Here is a 22,879-nt window from a genome sequence, read left to right as displayed (position 1 = left end):
GTAGTTCAGTTAGTTAACCATCTGCCTTTGGCTCAGGTATGGTCTCAGGATCCAGCCCTGTGTTGGGCTCCCAGCTCAGCAGAGTGTCGGCTTCTCCCTCTCCCTCCACCCCTCCGCCTCACTTGTGCTTGCTCTCTCTTAAATAAATAAATAAATATAAATAAATAATAAATAAATAAATAAATAAATAAATAAATAAATAAATAAATAAAATCAATCTTTTTAAAAAGCACCCAGGTATAACACTATGTGAACCCCATGCAGAAGGGTTATAGTTGGAATGAAACAGATACAGTGAGGATCCCTAAGCATAAAGGTCTCAAGAGTCCTGACATAAAGAATCCTGCACTCATTGCTACTTCTAACTACTCTAGCCTTTTGCTTCGTTTCTGGGTGATGATAGGCTCTAACTCATTGCCATCCCAAAGTGCTGAATCAAATTATACCTTCTCAGCTGTTACATAGGAAGTAACACTATTTTACTATATTTTAAACCTCAGTTGAGAAATATCTAGCAAGTTTTAAGTTATTTTCACTTTTGAAGAAAGATTTTATTTATTTATTCATGAGAGACACACACACACAGAGTGAGAGAGAGGAGGCAGAGACATCAGCAGAGGGAGAACCAGACTCCTCACAGGGAGCCAGACGTGGGACTCGATCCCCAGGCCCCGGGATCATGCCCTGTGTCCACGGCAGACACTCAACCGCTGAGCTGCCCAGGTATCCCAGTAATAACTAGCATTTTAATGTAAACACTTACATATTAATACTATTAATAATAGCATATTCTTCTGCAGTCCATCCATATACATCTTAGGAAAACCTTCCTAAAGAGAAGACTGACTATATTTCATGGTTCATCTTTTACAGCATATTTTACAGCAAGCATAAGGGCTAGTCTAAAATAACAGAGAGATAACTTCATCCTTAAGAACTCAGAGTATTTAAGCACCTAATCTGATATACTTCATCAGGGTAATATCTCACATGTTGCTACAGAATTGACCGCTAACATGTCCAAGTGTTCATTTTTGTAAATTAACCCCACGGATAAAATGAAGTGAAAAAAAAGAAGCCTCTGGTTCCACTTGGGTATTATAGTAGAAGTTGCTAATTTAAAACCCTCTGATGAACAAGAAACGATGCCGAGGTCACTGATCTGAATAGGTGAAGGGTTTTTTTTTTTTTTAATTCCCCATTTTGCGACATCTGGGTGGCTCAGCGGTTGAGTGTCTGCCTTTGGCTCAGGGCGTGATCCTGGAGTTCCGGATCCTGCTTCTCCCTCTGCCAGTGTCTCTGCCTCTCTTTGTGTGTCTCTCATGAATAAATAAATAAAATCATTTTAAAAATCCCCATTTCTTCCTTAAACTGGTACATTGTACCTCCAAACCACCTGGAAGCCAGGTCGGTATAAAAGCTATCTGTAGGCTTAAAACAGTAATATTCACACTAATGATAAGAAAACAGTCATAGTTGCAGTTAATGATGCTAAGTTAAGCATGTGGTAGGCACTAAATTACATGATTATATATATATAATTATTTACACACAACCACCCTTGAAGGATATATTATTATCCTCCTTTTCATATCAGGAAATGTATCTGGTGATGGTAAGTGATGTTTCCAAGGTCACATACCCAGCAAGGAGGCAAGCTAAGAATTAAACCTAGACTTCTGTGAATCTAAAGTCCATCTCTTTTCTCTTTATCACTCACCTATGATTTCTCCTCATTAAAGGAACAGTCTATTCACCTAAGGTTCTCTTTCATCCTTCAATCCATTCCAATTAAAAATGAAAATGATAAAACATACTGGACATGAAAAAGCATAAAAACTGATGAACCCAGAGTATCTGCTAATGGTAACCACTTCGGGATCATCTGACAACATCAGTATTCTTCAACAAAAAGTAATAAAGCAAAGAGTCATCCAAAAAAACAAAACAACTCCTACTTATGCTTATTATATATCTTTTAAAGTATGAAACAGAATCTTAAAAAATATTAATAAAAGAGTTCAGATATCCAGAATTGTGTCATGAAGTAAACTACAAGTTGGGAGTCCCCATTATCAAACTAATAATATTAATATGAAACCCTTTTAATATAAAATCCTATGGCAAAAAAACTATTTCAAATGACATCAATCAATATTACAAAGAAATATGAATTCTGCTATACACTGTTCATGTTGGCCTGTCAGAATAATTGCTTTCTACCTAAGAGATGACATCCTGACATTTTTCACTATATGACTATAACTTAATCATCTTATTAAGATAAAATTTATGACATGAGAAATTATTACCACTCAAGACAAAATAGTAAGGTTTAAAAAACAAAACAAAAGAATACTCTACCTTTTCACCGTGTCCCCTGCAAGTAGACGTGCTCCTTTTCCTACTAAAAATTTCACCATTTGCTCTTTGTTTTCATTTAGAGCAACTAAAAGTGGTGTGAGGCCATCCTGTAAAAGTGCAAAAACAACTTACAATTTATAAAATTATATATTTGCATGTTAATTTTTAAAATTTCTATACATTCCGCTAAACTTAAAACATATATTGTAGAAAGTAAATAAAATTAGCCCCTTCCTTCTCACCCCTCTGTGTTTTCACCCCCTGCTCCTTCTTTTTAAAAGACTGCTTTCTCAGGGAGCCTGGGTGGCTCAGTTGGTCAAGCATCTGCCTTCAGCTCATGAGCTCAGGTCATGATCTCAGGGTCTCAGGGGGGAGCCCTACCTTGGGCTCCCTCTGCAGCAAGGAGTCAGCTTCTCCCTTTCCCTCTGCTCCTCCCCCTCCACCCGTGCTCTCACTCCTGCTCACTCGCTCTCTGTCTCTCTCAAAAACATAAAATCTTTTTAAAAAGTAAAATTAAAAAAAAATAGACCTCCGCTACCTCTTCATAGATTATCTGACGTCATTCTACAAACTCGCTTCAAACATTGCCTGGCTCCAAGAATCTTTGCTTCTCTCACATAATATACCATGGTACACTCTATTCCACACCATCTAAACCAAGAGCTTCTCGAAGGCAGGGTGACTTTTTAATCTCTGTATCTCCACTCTCTAAAACATAGTAGTTAATATTTAAAATATTGTTATTGATTTTAATGGATATCTCTGGAATAGTGTTTTTTCAATTATATTCCAAAGAATACATAATTTGCAAGAAGGAAGGCACTGGAAGACACCAGAAGAAAGATTCAATGATCATCTATGTTTGTGAAATATTCAAAACCGCACTATACATGTAGCACAAATGAACTCCATTTACATTTGCTTATCCCCATTTGACAATTCCTTTTTTTTTTGTAGCAAACATTAATACTTGAGAAATAAGAGTTCTCAGGGATATAGCTTTCCAATAAACTTTCCAATAAAGGTGAGGGTTTTCTCCAGGTTGTACAAACTTGCTTGATTCTCTTCTATCAATGGTATAGGGATCCCAGATGTCAACACAAAACACTGAGTCACTAAGGAGATGGACTCTGAAGGAAAAGAGCTAGGTTTCAGGGTAGCTGGGTTGCATAGCCAGTTGAGTGACCTTTGGTTTTGTCTCAGGGTGGTGAGATCCAGCCCCACCTTGGATTCTAGGCTCCCCTGGCACTCAGCACCAAGTCTGTTTAAGATACTCTCTCCCTCTTCCCCTCACCCAACCCTCCAAGCCTGTGCATGTACAAGCTGTCTCTCTAAAATATGTAAATAAAGCTTAGTAGAAATCAAAAATAGAAAAAGAATAAATAAATAAAAGAAACAAGCTTCAACTGAACATTGAATGCTTAATACTAAGTAGTTCGTGGTTGAGAAATCTGAGTGGCTTAGAGGTTGAGCTCCTGCCCTCAGCCCAGGGTGTGTTCCTGGAGTCCCAGGTTCAAGTCCCACATCTGGCTCCCTGCATGGAGCTTGCTTCTCTCTCTGCCTGTGTCTCTGCCTCTCTCTCAATGTCTTTCATGAATAAATCTATTCTTTTAAAAAATATTTTATTAACAGTCCTTGGTCAAGGAGGGCACAAATGATGACATGAGCGCTGGGTGTTATACTTTATTGTGGCAAACTGAATTAAAATAAAATTTAAAAGAAATAAATAAGTAATAGTCCTTGGACTTTCTCCTATTATACAATGATAAAGCTTTATCTTAACTGTTAGAAAGCTCAGTATGAGATTTTTCTCATTTTATCCTTTTTGATTAAATTCAATTAAATAACATATAGTGTATTATTAGTTTCAGAGGTAAAAGGTTGTGATTCAGCAGTCTTATGTAACACCCAGTGCTCATTCCATCATGTACCCTCTGTAATGTCCATCACCCAGTTACCCCATCCACCCATACCAACCCCTCCAGGGACACTCAGGTTGGTTCTTATGATTAGGAGTTTCAAGGTCTGTCTCCCTCACTCTGTCTTGTTTCAGTTTTTCTTCACTTCCCCTCTGATACTCTGTTTTGTTTCTAACATCTACATAATGAATGCGACCATATGACAACTGTCTTCCTCTGACTGACTTAGGGTATGACGCTACATGAAATAAGTCAGTATCAGATTTCGTCTCAATTATCTTAATTCTGGGACCCGTAAGGCATATCCACTTCTAAAAATCCTCTTAGTATTCCAGATTTTACTGTGATTACTATTTATAATTATTTTGTATTTTAGGCAAAGAGTAAATCAGAAATAAAAATATAACAGCTTATCAATAAAAACAGGAATACTGGAAGAGCACTGTGCTTTTACAGATTGGTAAAATGAATTTAAATAAAAAATCTGAACAAAAAAATTCAAATACTGGCTACATAGATTATTTTTAGCACAATCAATACTACTAAATTATTTAATATTCTCTGCAATATGCATAATATATCCAAATAAAACGGATTAACCTCATATGACTTGCAGATATTCCAAAAGGAACATGATTACTGTACATTTAAAGAAAAAATGGTTTTCAAAAAAACAACTTTCAATTCCTAACTTAGAAAATTCATCCCGAGGCACCGGGTGACTCAGTGGTTGAGCATGGTGATCCCAGGGTCCTGGGATCGAACCCACATCAGGATCCCCATAGAGAGCCTGCTTCCCCCTGTGCCTAGCTCTCTGCCTCTCTCTGTGTGTCTCTCTTCAATTACTGAATAAAGTAATGAAAAAAATAAGGAGACGAAGAAACAGAAAATTCAATCCCAATCCTAAGAAATTAACATAAAATACAAAATATATATTATAAATTAATATGGAGTGTCTTGAAATTCTTGAAATCTTTGTCAACATATACCATAAAACAGTAATTGTAAACTCAATGCTTATGGAGGCAAAGCAGGTGACACGAGTCAGTGAAGAACCTAGTCGGGGACACGAGCAAACTGGAGACACACGCCTCATATAAAGAGACAGCCTCTGCAAAGCATACCAAACAGCAGCATGCGCTGAAGGTACCAGAAGTGATCTATAAGAAAAGCTCAAAATCCAGAGTTCTACATGCGTGTCATAATTTTAAATGTTAGCTCAAGTGACAGTGGAAACTAAATACATCCGGGGGCCACATTTAGTCTATAGCCTACTTGTGTTTTTCTATTTGCTGTGACTGTTTCCAATGGCTGTGCGTAAAACAAATACTTGGACATCAAACCTTTCCTAAAGCATCAGGATCATGTTTTACCAACAAATTAGGCCCCACCTTCTAAGGAAAATTGCTGTGAAGACTCATTAACACCTACTGTCAGAATTTTCCAATGCTTGTTTCAACTACAATCTATTTGTATTCACTTCCCTCAGATTGCTAACCGAACAGACAGGAGTTCAGAGGAATGCTGAAGCAAAGTTATTAAAACAATTACCATCTGTATTGTCACTAACTACATGCTGAATGTTTAACACAGTAGTGACTATGCCAGGGCCCTATGAATTTGAAAGACATCCTAAGATAGTCTATCGCACGGCTTCAACTAAAAACGAAGGTTCACGGATTTCTACTGCTGCAATTGGGAAAACCCTGCTTATAATAATCAGAATGGTAGCAAAACATGTAAAATCTTTAAACGGTCAGATTCTACTTATTAAAAGACTACTCATAAAGACTTCCCATCTGGGTGCCGGTGAATGACTGATAGTTGGAAGAAAAGGTAATTATTTTTCAAGGCAACAGAGATGACCAATAATTTTCATCTGTAATTCTCAAAGAGATACAGACAGATGAAACGCTAATGTTGGAGAGAGTGGAAGGAAGTAGCCAGTATCAAACATCAGTTTTTCTTTTTACATCTCTAAATCTGTATATGTATACCTACCCATTCAGTAGTTCTTAGCCAAGAGTTGTATCAGAATCTCAAAAAACTATTTGCAAATTTCTGCGTACACATGTTATTGGATTCACTACGTCGAAATCTTCACGGGACAGTTTTGGCTTGTAAATTCTTTTAAATTTCCCTAGGTGACTGTGATTCACCAGCACAAGTCTAGCTGAGAACTAGTACAGTACACAACCATGTCAGTCTCCTCTTTCACCTACGTGGCCAATTCTCCCTATCACTTAAGGATTCAGCCAAAAACAGAAATGAGTCACTTATCAAACCTGCATTCAATTTCCATGGCTAGAGGTAGAACAAGGAGTAGTAAACTCAAAATGCAACTTGATTCCATTATTTACACACTCCTTACTTCCTCCCATCAAGACATTCTAGATTGTAAGCAGAGTTTAGACTCTTACCTAAGTGGCTATAGCTGCAAAATACTATACTGTGTTCTTTCCTCTTCTTCTCCAGTTGTTGTTTTTTTAAAATTTCTATTTATTTACTCATGAGAGACCGAGAGAGAGAGAGAGAGAGAGAGAGAGAGGCAGGGACACAGGCAGAGGGAGAAGCAGGCTCCTCCATTCAAGGAGTGCCATGTGGGACTCGATTCGGGAGACCACGGGATCATGCCCTGAGCCGAAGGCAATTAGCTTAGACAATTATTTCAAAATATTTTCATCCAGGAAATGCTTGAGCTTCCAAATATGAAAAATCGACCCTATCTGTGGCACACAACAGTGTTTCTGCAAGGGCAGCGACTGAAGGTAATGCACGTCAAAGAAAGCACAGGGAGACTGGCAAGTGTGGTCAGCACCAGCTCCCCATGGACACCTACCACCCCACTGAGGAACTACATAGGCTGAGCAGGAGCTACTCTCCGGAATGGGAGGCCTCAACGTGGTACGTGGCTGGCAGAGTGGCTACCAGCACAAGTAGATACCCTCTGTACTATGTCATGACCTGATCCCCCTGCTCTCATCTTCTGAACCTTAGGGCCTAGAGCGCCCAAGGCCTATTACAACCTGCTGCTTTCTCCTCCCATTTACATTCACCCAAGCTACTCCTCTGGGTCACGGTCTCCTACTCATCCCCAGAAGCATCCAATTCCTAAGCCCCTGCACAGCTCTCAGCCTCCACCATCACCAACTCCCCTCTACGCCTTCAATCCTTTGTGGGCTCTGAGGGCACCATCTACTCCCAGGCACCAATGGGAAGATTTTCTTTCTGGGGTGGAAGGGTGGCTAGCAGACAAAATGGTGCCTTTCTATATGCATTACTTTTGTCTTTCCCACCCTCTGCCTTGGTTTTGGAGTTGTTTCCATGATGACAGGACCTACTGTATAAAATTCAGTGCCGATGTCTTCGTATATATATATGTACCTATGTACATATATATGCACATATATATATAAACCTTTGCAGCTATATATTTATTTACTTATTTATTTATGATGTCAAATACGTTGTAAAAAAAAGTTGATTTGTACCATGTTTTTGGCCTCTATATTTGCGTTTTTTAAAAGCAGCTTCTCTGCTATTGAGATAATCTCTTCACGGGCTGCATAATGGAGAGCGGTGTTGCCCTTGTTGTCTTTCAGATTAGGATCAGCACCGTGTTCCAGGAGAAGAGTTACACATGCCTTTTCTTGGCATTGTACAGCCTGTCAGCATTACAACAAGAAACAGAATGTAAATTCTGGGAACTTAAAGGAAACATGCCACAAGTTTCACCAATGAGTTATGTTTAAATGCAACAAATGTTCATTCCAAAGACTTCAATCCATTCGACCTCAGGCCGACATAGCTGTGACCACCCACCTTCACGAGAGCTGTCCTGTCTTCGCCATCACGGAGGTTTAGTTGGCATTTCCGATCTACCAGGAGCTTCACCATATCTTCACGGCCACTGGCACAGGCCAAGTGCAGAGCACTCCTGTGAGCATGAAAGGACTTGTCAGGAAATTACAGTGTACCTTTTCAAAACATTCAAATTAATTAATTCATAGAATTGTAAATGTTAAATACTATGTTATTCTCATGACTCCAAAACAAAGAATTAGTTTACTTTGGAAGAAAGTACAATTTTTATTAGTGATTCTTCACCGCTCTATTAAAAGAGCAGCCTATCTGTTTAGGAAGAGCATGACCTCAGGAGGCAACTCAACCTGGGTTTGATTCCCACTTTAACTCTGTCGCTTCACAGTGACCACTTAGCATTATCACAATTTCCTCATCCACAAAATGGGCATAAAAATAGTTATCTCAGGTCGCCTGTCCGGCTCACTCTGAAGAGCATGTCACTCGATCTCCGGAGCCAGGGGTTCGAGACCCCTGTTGGTTATAGAGGTGACAAAACAATAGTAATAATAAATAAAATAAAAGGTAGTTATCTCACAAGACCTCTTGTCGTGATCCTTAAATGAGGATCCATGCAAAGCGCTTAGAATACTGGTTCCTAGCACAAATATTATTATAGCGATTACTACAACTTACAAAGACCCACTACAATTAGGTAAAATGATCCAATTATGCCTACTTTGCAGCTACGTTTAAGGATGAGCAAGAATACTCTATTTCAATGATTCCAAGATGCTCATTTTGTCACCTTTTAATATCTCTGACATCGGAATCCAATTTCTAATTCAAAATGTCTTAAAACTATAACTGGCATGATTTTTTAAAATTTCTTCTTGGTACATAAATAGTGGGGCATCATACAATCTACGGTGTGCCTTAAGTGAAATAATGACATATACAACAGGTCTGCTGCACTTCTAGTCCTATGCCTGGAATTACAATGTTCAAAAACTAAAATAATTTTCAGTAGTTGAAAGCACATTACGGATAAAAGAGACTAAAATAACAAAAGAATATTTTTAAGTAATTCTTAGTTTGGTTTTCAAGGAAGTTTGAGCAAAGGAAGCTCAGATTTCAAATAAATGGGCACAGCTCATTTTATTTTTTTTGGAGGGGGGGATGTGGGGAAGCTCATTCTATTAAGCATTTCAATTAATAGAAAAATGTTTAGAATCATAGAAATCAAGTATTTCCAATTACCAATATTAGTATTTAATATTATTGAAATGTCAAAAGGGCAGGTAAAGGTAATCTTTCACAATTTCCGATCTTCAGAAATGTTTTCCTTTGACAGGAAGTTCCAAGGAAAAGCTTCAGGTGAGATTAAGTCCTAATACTTCCATTTAAAATTTCTCACCTTAGGGGCACCCGGGTGGCTCAGTTGATTGAGTGTCCAACTTTTGGTTTTGGCTCAGGAGGATCTCAAAGTCATAAGACGGAGCCCCACATTAGGCTCCATGCTCAGGGTGGAGTTTGCTTGGGTTCCTCTCTCTCCCCCTGTCCCTCCCCTCTCCCATGACCCTCTCTCTCTCTTTAAAATAAATACATCTTTTAACTTTTACAAAATAAAATAAAATCTCTCATCTTAGGAGTGCCTGGCTGGCTCAGTCAGTAGAGCATGTGTCCTGAAACGTCAAGCCCCACGTTGGGTGGAGAGATTACACTTAACAATGAAAGCTTTAAAACCTAAATACATAAAATTTCTCATCTTGCTCATACTGGGCAACATGAAGTCTTTTTAAGATTGAAAAGATCCTGAGTAGACTATGTCTGCTACATAACCCGTGTTCAGGTTCTGTTTGAGAAATAAATGGACTGAAGAATAAATACAGTTGGAGAGTTCGATAGTTTTTAAAGATTTATCTATTTCTTTGAGAAAGAGAGAATACATGAGTGCGGTGAAGGGCAGAGGGAGACGGAGACATGTATCATCAAGTGCAAGCTCACAAGGGGAGAACAATTCATATTCCCTAGATGAAATGAAAACCCGTTTCTGCATGCCTCATAATCCTCCCATTTGGCCCAGCCTTACGTTTACATTTTCTTTATTCTTATTTTTTGCTGTTATTCCCCAATTGAATCTTTAATCAATCCAAGATTTAGTTTGCAGTGTGGTGCAACATTTAAGTTTTTTTTTCTTTTTTCTGAGAGAGAGGGAGGGACAGAGGGTGAGAGAGAGAGAGAGAGATGGAGGAACAGGAGCTAAAATCAACAAACACAAAAAATAAAAATAAACAGAGGCTTAACCAACTGAGCCACACAGGCGCCCACGCCCCAACATTTAAGAACTGTTTAAAAAAATAGCTATTTGCTTCTTCTAAATAACCCATCTTTTCTCACCTAGCTTAAAATGCCACTTTATCATAAATTCTGTTATGTTTTTCTTTTTCTGGGTTTTACAATGGATTCAATTGACCAGTCGCCTTGTATCAATCAGTACTCTAGTATTTTAACTGCTTTATACAAATGCTTTAGTATCCAATGCAGGTCCATAGTTCCCCTTCTAAATCTTCTCTTTCAGTGTTCTCTTGGCAATATTTACCTCTGTTACTGGAGATGAATTTTTAATCACTATGCCAAATTTAAAGAATTCATGGAGAGAATTTGTAATTAGGTTAAGACAATTAATGTTAACAGAATCAATCTCCCTGAATCACTGCATTTAGATGCACGTTATGTCTTTGCCCTTAAGTCTTATTTGACATCCCTCCTTAGCTTCCAGGAGGTTTTTTTTTTACCTTATGTAAATCCTGCATACATATCGGGATGTATTTATATCCTGGCTTTTTCTTTTTTCTAATGAAATGATATATTTTCCCATTATAACTTCTAAGTGGTCACTCTTTTGATATCTGTGTATTTATTTGGTAATGAGAGTAAAGCACATTTTAAACTACATGCTTGTTAACAAAAGTTGGCAGTTTCTCGAAGATACTCAGGGAAGGCACGAATTGGATGGGAAAGATTTCACCAGAAAGATCTACATCGAAGAATGGTATGATGCGGTTGAAAAAAAAAATCAAGTAAAATACAAACAGGATAGGCTGTTCATATTTATGTGTATGTGATACACACACACACACACACACACACACACACAGAGGCTGTATACGAATGTCTACAGAAACTCCTTTTAATGTGGTGGTAATTGATCCATTAATTAATTACAACCGGACTACTCGTGGTATTGTGGGTGAGGCAGATAGAAAAAAGCAGGAGCAAACCCACGACAACAGCTAATACAAAACTAGGTACCCCCAAACTCACCAGATTCCTATTACATTTGTTAATGATTTTAAGGACTAACCAAAGTAGGAGCCGCCCCTGACTGGCTTAGTTGATACAATATGCAACTCTTGGTCTTGGGGTTGTGAGTTTAAGTCTTCTGTTGGGACTATAGCCTGCTTAGAAAAGGGAGGGGGTGGGGGCTTAGTCAGGCATCTGCCTTCAGCTCAGATCAGGATCTGAGGGTCCTGGGATCAAGCCCCATATCAGGCTACCTGGTCGGTGGGGAACCTGCCTCTCCCTCTCCCTTTGTTGCTCCTTATCCTTGTTTGTTCTCTCTCTGTCAAATAGATCAATACAAACTTAAAAAAAACAGAAAAAAAAGAAATTGACCAACAAAACCTAACAGAAGCCACTGTTGGCACAAGATGCACCAGCAAAATTGGGAATTTTGGTGTGTTTTTACAGCAAGACAAATGCATAGATACAAGTGTAGGCACTTATTTCAGAGGCCATTTTGTGTGTGTGCCATCTTGTGTGTGTAGGTTGCATGATTTGACAAGAAGTAGTTTGGAATGAGCAACCTAGAAACTAAGGGGGTCTGCATCTTCAGAAACTGCTGCTGGAATGAACTACAGAACTCTGGAGACCACTAGGGTCCCTTCTGAGAGGGTGGCTAGTTCCAGAGCAGATCATGTTCATTGGTGGAAGAGCAATGAACAAAAACAAAGGAACAACAACAAGAAACCATTTCTGGGCCCCATTCAGCTTAGCTAGACCAAATGGTATTGGTGCGTGTGAATGATTGCAACTATGAGCATCAAGCATTGGTCTCTTACAGGTGCCAGCTGGAAAATTATCTTTTGTCCCCTTAGAATTCCCCAGGGTGACTTATGAGACCAGTAGAGGCTCTCTGTAGTGACAATTGAATAGAAGACTGACATTTCCTAATGCAACCTGCGATGAGAGGCAATGGCATTACTAGGCTATAAGGAGACAGGAACTCCACACCAGGACTCCAGGTAAGTTGAAGACTATGGTTGACTGTAGTGTTTTTGTATAGATCAGAGATACTCAAAGAGTATATGGTAGTCCAACTCTGAGCTTCCTTGTTCCTTGGTCAAATGCTAGGTGGATCCCCCAAAGACTTTCTCACAATCACCTGAAACCTAAGATTTCCAATTCCCAGACTTCTGTGGAAAACAATTTTGGATCTAGAACACACATCCTCTAGAAAGTTCCTGATTAGAACTCCCATCCCCATCTGACTCTCATGTATGTCCTGGTTCAACTTTGCTGCATACTCATTTGGTAGTTACACCAATGAAAATAACAAAGTGTTAGAGTAATGTATGTTTTATGACGAAAAACAACTGAGATATGAATGCTTTACCAAATCCCTTAGCTCAGGTTTTCCAATTCTACTTCAGGGCTGTCATGAATGTCTCCTCCTTTTAAGAGTTGCCAAGAAATTCACCACACACTTTCCATAGGGGCACCTGGCTGGCTCAGTCCATTAAAAGGCTTCATTAAGGGAATCCCCGGGTGGCTCAGCGGTTTAGTACCTGCCTTTGGCACAGGGCGAGATCCTGGAGTCCTGGGATCGAGTTCCACGTCAGGCTTCCTGCATGGAGCCTGCTTCTCTCTCTGCCTGTGTCTCTGCCTCTCTCTCTCTCCTCTGTGTTGTTCATGAGTGAATAAATAAAATCTTATAAAAATAAGGCTTCTTTAGCTCAGGTCAGGACTCAGGGGCCTTGGGGTTGCCCTGCCTCCAGCTCTCTGCTCAGCAGGGAGTCTACTTCTCCCCCTTCCTCTGTCTCCACCCCCATTTGTGTTCTCTCACACTCAAATAAATAAAAATCTTTTAAAAACAACCAACAGTTTTTCATAACTGGTTATTCATTCCTTTGGATATCTCTTCCCTTGCAGTCCACTCTACCTCCTGAGGAAAACTGAAACTATGTCATAATTAAACCATGATGAGAATGTGAGGGCTCCAGTGTGTTGAGGATGATCTGGGCCATAGTCTACTAAAAATCCCTGACCTGGGAGAACCACCTCAAAGGGACCACAAAATTAAATCAGAAAACCTGTATTCTGGCATTGTGGGAGTCAGTGAGGGAACAACAAACATGACATTGTGGTGTTCACGGAGTAGAGGCGAGTTTAATGCCACATTTAGGGTGAGCACAAAGGGCCTACAGAGTCATGTAAAAATAAGGGTAGTGAGTCAGGGATGGATGCGATATCAAAGCTAAAACTTAAAGAACGAATAGGGGTTAGCCAGTGAAGAGGGAGAGAAGCACATTCCAAAAAGAAGGGATAGCGTATCAGTGAGGGTCCAAACAGGAGACAAACCACTTAGTAATTTCAACAGGGAACGTTTAATATAAAAAATGATGAACTTTAACAGTAGATCAACTATAAAGATGAGAAAAGCAATCCAAATACCCTAAGGTGCAAGATTACCCAAGAAAGATTGCCCAAATGGGTAAATCCCAAGGCTGGGATTCAGGTCTCATTGAAGGAGATGTCGGAACTGCCGTCAGAGTTGCCCTGCCAAAGCTAGTCCGTGCTACTCAGCATGCAAACAGGAACTACCCTTCAGGAGTGCAGGGAGTCCTGTCTGATAAATGGAGGTATAGAGAGGGTCAGGGAACAATGAGCCCACCGACCAGCAGAGCAGTGCAAGGCCTCCAGTGTATCATATGCACATGCAGAAGGATGCAACAAACCCCTTAGGGATACAGCAGAGTTAAGACTAAGGACTGGATGCAGAGAGTGAGTAGGGTGTCAAGAGCATTTGCTAGGGGCATGGTATCCATTTTAGGAAGGTCACTGGCTGGGGCCGGGACTGCATGCTCTGGAGTGCACAGCTGGGAAGAGTACTTCTGATGCTGGTGAAGGGGGCGCGGCAAGGGAGGAGGAGAAAGGAAGGAGATAGAAAGAAGAGAAAAAGAAGGAAAGGAGGAGGAGAAGGAGGAGGAGAACACAAAGACGACAAAGATGAAGATGAAGATGAAAGAAGACGAAGAAGAAGAAGGGAAGCAAACCGGAACGTGGGCCAGGGCCAGTGCTCAATCTCCAGGCTAACAGGAACAACCCTCTGGGACACAAATGAGTTGAGGTTGGTAATTGGATGCACAGAGGAAGTCAGACATACAGGACTCAAACTTCTCTGCCATCCATCGTGCTGCAATCACACCTTCTTTAGCAACTTTGGACCCCCCCCTCCCAAGTTAGCTCTTCTGTGGTACTGTCTTCAGACTTCTCTGTCCCACCTTTTCATTACTATCTCATCATCATTTAGTAATTCTTTGTATTTACTTCCACCGTTTAAAATACTATGTCATATCTGTCTTCTGATTGGACCCAGACTAATATAGAGGCCAGGGAGTTGCACTCTTTGGATTTGTCTTCTAGAGGATCTACCACAGAGAGCACAGTTGAACTGCAGCTCAAAATGTAGACAGCTGCTACATTTTCATATCCACCATAGCACTCACACCAAGGCCTTGTGTCTCTGCTAGGCTGTGTCCAGACAATGACTTAGCACAGAAGGAATACTAAAACCAAGTCATTTCTGTCTCCCATAGGACCCCTCTACAGGCAAGCTTCTGATGGGGACTCAAGATCAGAAAACCCCAGGGGCCTGTGCTCTGATTCTCCAACAGGGGCTTGCCCTAAGATCCACTGCACAACTTTTCCCCACCACTGACACCACGAATAGCATAGGGTCTACTGGATCCTGTGACCAAAGCAGTGAGGACTCCTAAGCACAGCCTGCACCTGCTGCACAATTCATCTGCTCTGAGACCACTGAAGTCTTGCATTCTTTAGTTTCACCAAGGCGTATGGAGGAAAGGAGTACTCAATGTAGGACAAGGTTTCCCAACCTTGTACCATGGACATGGTGGATTGTTGTGGAGGCCTCTCTTGGGTATGTTTACCAGCACTCCTGACATCGACCCACTAGATGCCAGCAACGTCCTCAGTTGTGAGGATCGGAAATGTCTCCGGACGAATCTATTGTTAGCAGTGTCTATAGCTAATAATACTGCATTGTATACTTAAACTTTGCTAAGAGGGTAGAGCTTACGTTAAGTGTTCTTACCAATTAATTAATTAATTAACTAATAAGAGCAGGAAGAAACTTTGGGAGGTGATGGGTAGGACTATGGCTTTAAGGCACTGATGATTTCACAGAGGTCTATACTTATCCACAAACTCACTGAATTCGATACATTAAGTACATACAGCTTTTGACATGTCAAAAAACATGTCTCCAGACACTGCCAAATGCTCCCTGAGGAGCAGAATTCTTCTCCCACCACCCCACCCCCAACGCATTGAGAATTAGTGGTGTAAAATATGCTACCTCCAGAACCCAAAGACGTCTCCCAGTTTCTGTCTTTGTGAAAAGGTATTCAAAATGTGGCAGTTTTTCTTTCACTCCTACGGGAATATCCTGGCATGCCCACTAGATGCCTCAAAACTTCACGGATATGTCAATTCATGCCGTCTTACCAAGGGCCCAAAGCATCATAGCCTCTTACTGCTCCTCATGTCAAATTAGCATGGTGTCAATATGATAGGCCAATGAGGTATTCTGGGGATGTTCAAATGGTCTAGCTCCAAGAGTTAACAAAACGCTGAGGCAAATGAAATGAATGGACACTTTGCCTATACTCTATGAATATGAACTATTTCTGATTCACTAGCAGAATAGAAAAGAATGCATTTGCCAAATCAGTGGTGACATACCATGTACCTGACGTCTTATCAATCTGTTCTGGAAGCAATAAGAGGCGCACAATAACTATGACTGGAACTACTCTTTGTTTAAGTTGACAGTAACTACAGATATTTGCCACAATCTATCCAGTCTCTGAATGGGCCAGACTAGTGAATCAAGCAGAAATGTGATAGAGCTCACCAGCCTTTCATCCTTTAGCACTATCCCACTGCATCTCTGCTAGGATGCAGGGTTGTTTTTGGTTTACCCTACCAAATGAAGGCTTGGAGACAGTTTCAGAGGTTTCTGCTTGGACTCTCTAAATTGTTTTTTTATCAATTATATTTCCTTATTCAGGAGAGACACAGAAAGAAAGGCAGAGACATAGGGAGAGGGAGAAGCAGGCTCCCTGCTGGGAGCCCAATGTGGGGCTCAATACCCGGACTCTGGCATCATGCTCTGAGCTAAACAAAACTCACAATTTTAACAAGAAACACTTTTAGCTACTGTAAAATCATACAGAAAAAAAAACTATTGCAAATGACATCAATCTATATTACAAAGGATTCTGAATTATACTATACAATGTTCTTCACCTTATCCTGTCAGAGTAATTGTTTTCTAGCTAACCGATCACATGCTGACATTTTTCACTATACTTATACTCTTCTTATTAAGTTAAACTTTCTGCCTTGAGAAATTGTTACCATTCTTGACCAAATACTAAGATTCACAAAAAAAAAAAACAAAAAAAAACAAAAAAACTTTACCTTTTAGCGTGGTCAACTGCATTTATATTTGCTTTTTCTACTAAAAATTCCACCATTTTCTCTTTCTTTTCATTTACAGCAACTAAAAGTGGTGTGAGGCCATCCTGTAGGAGTGCAAACAAAATTTATAATTTACAAAATTACATATTTGGATAATGAATCACAAAAATTCTGAACGATCCTGTAACTTAAACATGTAACATAGAAAGTAAATAAAATTAGCCCCTTCGTTCTCAACCCTCCATGATTTCACCACCTGCTCCTTCTTTTTAAAATACGGCTTTCTCTGGGAGCCTGGGTGGCTCAGTTGGTCAAGCATCTGCCTTCAGCTCATGAGCTCAGGTCATGATCCCAGGGTCTCAGGATGGAGTCCCACCTTGGGCTCCCTCTGCAGCAAAGAGTCAGCTTCTCCCTCTCCCTCTGCCCCTCCCCTCCACTTGTGCTCTGTCTCCTGCTTGCTCGCTCTCTGTCTCTCTCAAAAACATAAACTCTTTTTAAAACGTAAAATAAAAATAATAAAATAGACCTCCTCTTCCTCTTCAACAGATTACCTGCAGTCATTCCACAAACTCGCTTCAAACATTGCCTGGCTCCAAGAATCTTTGCTTCTTTCACAATATATATCATGGTTATTTTATTCCACACCATCTAAACCAAAAGCTTCTAGAGGGGAGGGGTTATTTTTTATCTCTGTATCTCCACTCTCTAAAACATAGTAGTAAATATTTAAAGTATTGTTATTGATTTTAATGGAGATCTCCGGAGTAGTGTTTCTTCAATTATATTCCAAAGAACACATGATTTGCAAGAGATACTGTGCCCCAAAAGAAAGATTCAATGATCATCTAGGTTTGTGAAATATTACAAAACTGCACTATACAACTAGCACAAATGAACTCCATTTACATTTGCTTATCCCCATTTGACAATTCCTTCTTTTGTAGCAAACATTAATACTTGAGAAATAAGAGTTCCCAGGGATATAGTTTTAAGAACTTTCCAATAAAGGTAAGGGTTTTCTCCAGGTTGTACACACTTGCTGGATTCTCATCTCTCAATGGTATGGGGATCCCAGATGTCAACATAAAACACTCCAGCTCCAAATGAGTCACTAAGGAGATGGACTCTGAATGAAAACAGCTAGGTTTCAGGGCAGCTGGGTTGCGTAGCCAGTTGAGTGACTCTTGGTTTTGTCTCAGGTGTGATCTCTGGATCGTGGGATCCAGCCCTACGTTGGATTCGGGGCTCCCCTGGCACTCAGCACCAAGTCTCTTTAAGACACTCTCTCTCTCTCTCTCTCTCCGCCTCCCCCACCCCCACAAGCCTGTGCATGTGTGTGCTGTCTCTCTAAAATACGTAAATAAATCTTTTAAAAATTAAAAACAAAAGTAAAAAAATAAAAATAAAAGAAACAAGCTTCAAATGAATTTTGACCACTTAATACTAAATAATCTTTGGTTAAGGTGGGCACACAATGAGATGAGCACTCGGTGTTATTTTTTATGTGGGCAAATTGAACTCCAATAAAAAATTGGTTTTTTTTTTGTTTAAAATAAAAAATAAAAACAATAAAATATTAAAAATAAATAACTAAATAAATAATCCTTGGACTTTCTCCTATTATACCACGATAAAGTTTTATCTTAACTGTTAGAAAGCTCAGTATGAGATTTTTCTCATTTTTACCCTTTTATTCAAATTCATTTCCATATAGCGTACTATTAGTTTCAGAGGTAGAAGTCAGTGGTTCCTCAGTCTTATGTAACACTCAAGACTCATTCCATCACGTGCCCTCCTTAATGTCCATCACCCAGTTATCCCATCCTCCCACTCCACCCCTCCAGTGACCTTCAGTTTGGCTCCTATGATTAAGAATCTCATATGGTTTGTCTCCCTCAGTCTCTCTGGTTTAACTTTTTCCTCTTCTTTCCCTTCTCCTCTGTCTTGTTTCTTAAGTTCCACATATAAATGAGATCATATGATAATTGTCTTTCTCTGACTGAGTTAGGGTATTATGCTAAGTAAAATAAGTCAATGAGATTTTATTCTCAACTATACTCATTCTGAGAACCTAAGGCACATCTACTTCTAAAAAAAACTGTTGGTATTCTAGTTTATATTATCCTTGCTTTTTATGATTATTTTATAATTTAGACTAAGTGTAAATCAGGGAAAAAATGTCATGACTTAACAATAAAAATTCTAATACTAGATGAGCACTGGGTGTTTACATGTTGGCAAACTGAGTTTAAGAAAAAACTATTATTCAAAAATTCTAATACTGCTTTATATGGATTATTTTTAGTATAATAAAACCTACTATAAAAATTGCGTATTTAGGGAATAATACCAAGGAGAAAGAGAATACTGTCTTAAATATGCATAATCTATCCAAGGAGAACCAGGATTAACCTCATATGGCTCGCAGATATTCCAAAAGGAACATGATTACTGTACATTTAAAGAAAAAATGGTTTTCAAAAAAACGACTTTCAATTCCTAACTTAGAATTCATCCTGAGGCACTGGGTGACTCAGTGGTTGAGCATGGTGATCCCAGGGTCCTGGGATCGAACCCACATCAGGATCCCCATAGAGAGCCTGCTTCCCCCTGTGCCTAGCTCTCTGCCTCTCTCTGTGTGTCTCTCTTCAATTACTGAATAAAGTAATGAAAAAAATAAGGAGACGAAGAAACAGAAAATTCAATCCCAATCCTAAGAAATTAACATAAAATACAAAATATATATTATAAATTAATATGGAGTGTCTTGAAAATCTTGAAATCTTTGTCAACATATACCATAAAACAGTAATTGTAAACTCAATGCTTATGGAGGCAAAGCAGGTGACACGAGTCAGTGAAGAACCTAGTCGGGGACACGAGCAAACTGGAGACACACGCCTCATATAAAGGGACAGCCTCTGCAAAGCATACCAAACAGCAGCATGCGCTGAAGGTACCAGAAGTGATCTATAAGAAAAGCTCAAAATCCAGAGTTCTACATGCGTGTCATAATTTTAAATGTTAGCTCAACTGACAGTGGAAACTAAATACATCCGGGAGCCACATTTAGTCTATAGCCTACTTGTGTTTTTCTATTTGCTGTGACTGTTTCCAATGCCTGTGCGTAAAACAAATACTTGGACATCAAACCTTTCCTAGAGCAACAGGATCATGTTTTACCAACAAATTAGGCCCCACCTTCTAAGGAAAATTGCTGTGAAGACTCATTAACACCTACTGTCAGAATTTTCCAATGCTTGTTTCAACTACAATCTATTTGTATTCACTTCCCTCAGATTGCTAACCGAACAGACAGGAGTTCAGAGGAATGCTGAAGCAAAGTTATTAAAACAATTACCATCTGTATTGTCACTAACTACATGCTGAATGTTTAACACAGTAGTGACTATGCCAGGGCCCTATGAATTTGAAAGACATCCTAAGATAGTCTATCGCACGACTTCAACTAAAAAAGAAGATTCACGGATTTCTACTGCTGCAATTGGGAAAACCCTGCTTATAATAATCAGAATGGTAGCAAAACATGTAAAATCTTTAAACGGTCAGACTCTACTTATTAAAAGACTACTCATAAAGACTTCCCATCTGGGTGCCGGTGAATGACTGATAGTTGGAAGAAAAGGTAATTATTTTTCAAGCCGACAGAGATGACCAATAATTTTCATCTTTAATTCTCAAAGAGATACAGACAGATGAAACGCTAATGTTGGAGAGAGTGGAAGGAAGTAGCCAGTATCAAATATCAGTTTTTTTTTTTACATCTCTAAATCTGTATATGTATACCTACCCATTCAGTAGTTCTTAGCCAAGAGTTGTATCAGAATCTCAAAAAACTATTTCCAAATTTCTGCATACACACGTTATTGGATTCACTCTGTCGAAATCTTCACGGGACAGTTTTGGCTTGTAAATTCTTTAAAGTTCCCTAGTTGACTGTGATTCACCAGCACAAGTCTAGCTGAGAACTAGTACAGTACACAACCATGTCAGTCTCCTCTTTCACCTACGTGGCCAATTCTCCCTATCACTGAAGGATTCAGCCAAAAACAGAAATGAGTCACTTATCAAACCTGCATTCAATTTCCATGGCTAGTGGTAGAACAAGGAGTAGTAAACTCAAAATGCAACTTGATTCCATTATTTACACACTCCTTACTTCCTTCCCATCAAGACATTCTAGATTTGCAATAAGAGTTTAGACTCTTACCTAAGTGGCTATAGCTGCAAAATACTATACTGTGTTCTTTCCTCTTCTTCTCCAGTTGTTGTTTTTTTAAGATTTCTATTTATTTACTCATGAGAGACCGAGAGAGAGAGAGAGAGAGAGAGAGAGAGAGAGAGAGAGGCAGAGACACAGGCAGAGGGAGAAGCAGGCTCCACCATTCAAGGAGTGCCATGTGGGACTCGATTCGGGAGACCACGGGATCATGCCCTGAGCCGAAGGCAATTAGCTTAGACAATTATTTCAAAATATTTTCATCCAGGAAATGCTTGAGCTTCCAAATATGAAAAATCGACCCTATCTATGGCACACAACAGTGTTTCTGCAAGGGCAGTGACTGAAGGTAATGCACATCAAAGAAAGCACGGGGAGACTGGCAAGTGTGGTCAGCACCAGCTCCCCATGGACACCTACCACCCCACTGAGGAACTACATAGGCTGAGCAGGAGCTACTCTCCGGAATGGGAGGCCTCAACGTGGTACGTGGCTGGCAGAGTGGCTACCAGCACAAGTAGATACCCTCTGTACGATGTCATGACCTGATCCCCCTGCTCTCATCTTCTGAACCTTAGGGCCTAGAGCGCCCAAGGCCTATTACAACCTGCTGCTTTCTCCTCCCATTTACATTCACCCAAGCTACTCCTCTGGGTCACGGTCTCCTACTCATCCCCAGAAGCATCCATTTCCTAAGCCCCTGCACAGCTCTCAGCCACCATCACCACACTCCCCTCTAGGCCTTCAATCCTTTGTGGGCTCTGAGGGCACCATCTGCTCCCAGGCACTAAGGGGAAGATTTTCTTTCTGGGGTGGAAGGGTGGCTAGCAGACAAAATGGTGCCTTTCTTCAGGCATTACTTTTCTCTTTCCCTCCCCCTGCCTTGGTTTTGCAGTTGTTTCCAGGATGACAGGACCTGCTGTATAAAATTCAGTGCCGATGTCTTCATATATATATATGTACCTATGTACATATATGTGTACATATACAAGAAAAAACATTTGCAGCTATTTTTATTTATTTACTTATTTACTTATTTAATTATTTTGTAAATTACGTTGTTAAAAAAAGTTGACCTGTACCTTGTTTTTGATCTCCGTATTTCCTTTCCTTAAAACTACTTTCTGTGCTATTGTGACATTCTCCCCTAATGCCGCATAATGGAGAGCAGTGTTGCCCTTGTTGTCTTTTAGATCAGGATTAGCACCGTGTTTCAGCAGAATATCTACACATGCCTCTTCTTGGGATTGTACAGCCTATGAGCATTACAACAAGAAACAGAACGTAAAATCTGGGAACTTAAAGGAAACATGCCACAAGTTTCACCAATGAGTTATGTTTAAATGCAACAAATGCATTCCAAGGACTTCAGTCCAATCCATCTCAGGCAGACATAGCTGTGACCACCCACCTTCAGTAGAGCGGTCGTGTTTTCACTATCACGAAGGTTTAGTTGGCATTTCCGATCTACCAGGAGCTTCACCATATCTTCATGGCCATTGGCACAGGCCAAGTGCAGAGCACTCCTGTGAGCATGAAAGGACTTGTCAGGAAATTACAGTGTACCTTTTCAAAACATTCAAATTAATTAATTCATAGAATTGTAAATGTTAAATACTATGTTATTCTCATGACTCCAAAACAAAGAATTAGTTTACTTTGGAAGAAAGTACAATTTTTATTAGTGATTCTTCACCGCTCTATTAAAAGAGCAGCCTATCTGTTTAGGAAGAACATGACCTCAGGAGGCAACTCAACCTGGGTT

General features: G+C 39.8%; 1 protein-coding gene across 2 annotated transcripts in view; it reads right to left on the bottom strand.

Annotated features, from left to right (window-relative positions):
- The window catches only part of LOC140598236 (uncharacterized), a 128,552-nt gene that overhangs the window by 90,094 nt on the left and 15,579 nt on the right, over positions 1–22,879 (bottom strand). Inside the window, exons 5-10 of one of the 2 annotated variants that reach the window (XM_072752645.1) lie at positions 22,526–22,640; positions 22,197–22,370; positions 16,875–16,978; positions 8,106–8,220; positions 7,775–7,948; positions 2,365–2,471 (exon numbers count right to left, since the gene is read on the bottom strand). In XM_072752645.1, coding sequence (XP_072608746.1) covers positions 2,365–2,471; positions 7,775–7,948; positions 8,106–8,220; positions 16,875–16,978; positions 22,197–22,370; positions 22,526–22,640 — 789 coding nt within the window. The remainder of the gene's footprint in view (positions 1–2,364; positions 2,472–7,774; positions 7,949–8,105; positions 8,221–16,874; positions 16,979–22,196; positions 22,371–22,525; positions 22,641–22,879) is intronic. The other variant, XM_072752646.1, reaches the window with a different exon arrangement.

The sequence above is a fragment of the Vulpes vulpes genome, chromosome 3 (assembly GCF_048418805.1).
Source record: "Vulpes vulpes isolate BD-2025 chromosome 3, VulVul3, whole genome shotgun sequence".
NCBI lineage: Eukaryota > Metazoa > Chordata > Mammalia > Carnivora > Canidae > Vulpes > Vulpes vulpes.
Note: the sequence above shows the minus strand (reverse complement) of the source record. Positions and strands in the feature narration are given on the sequence as shown.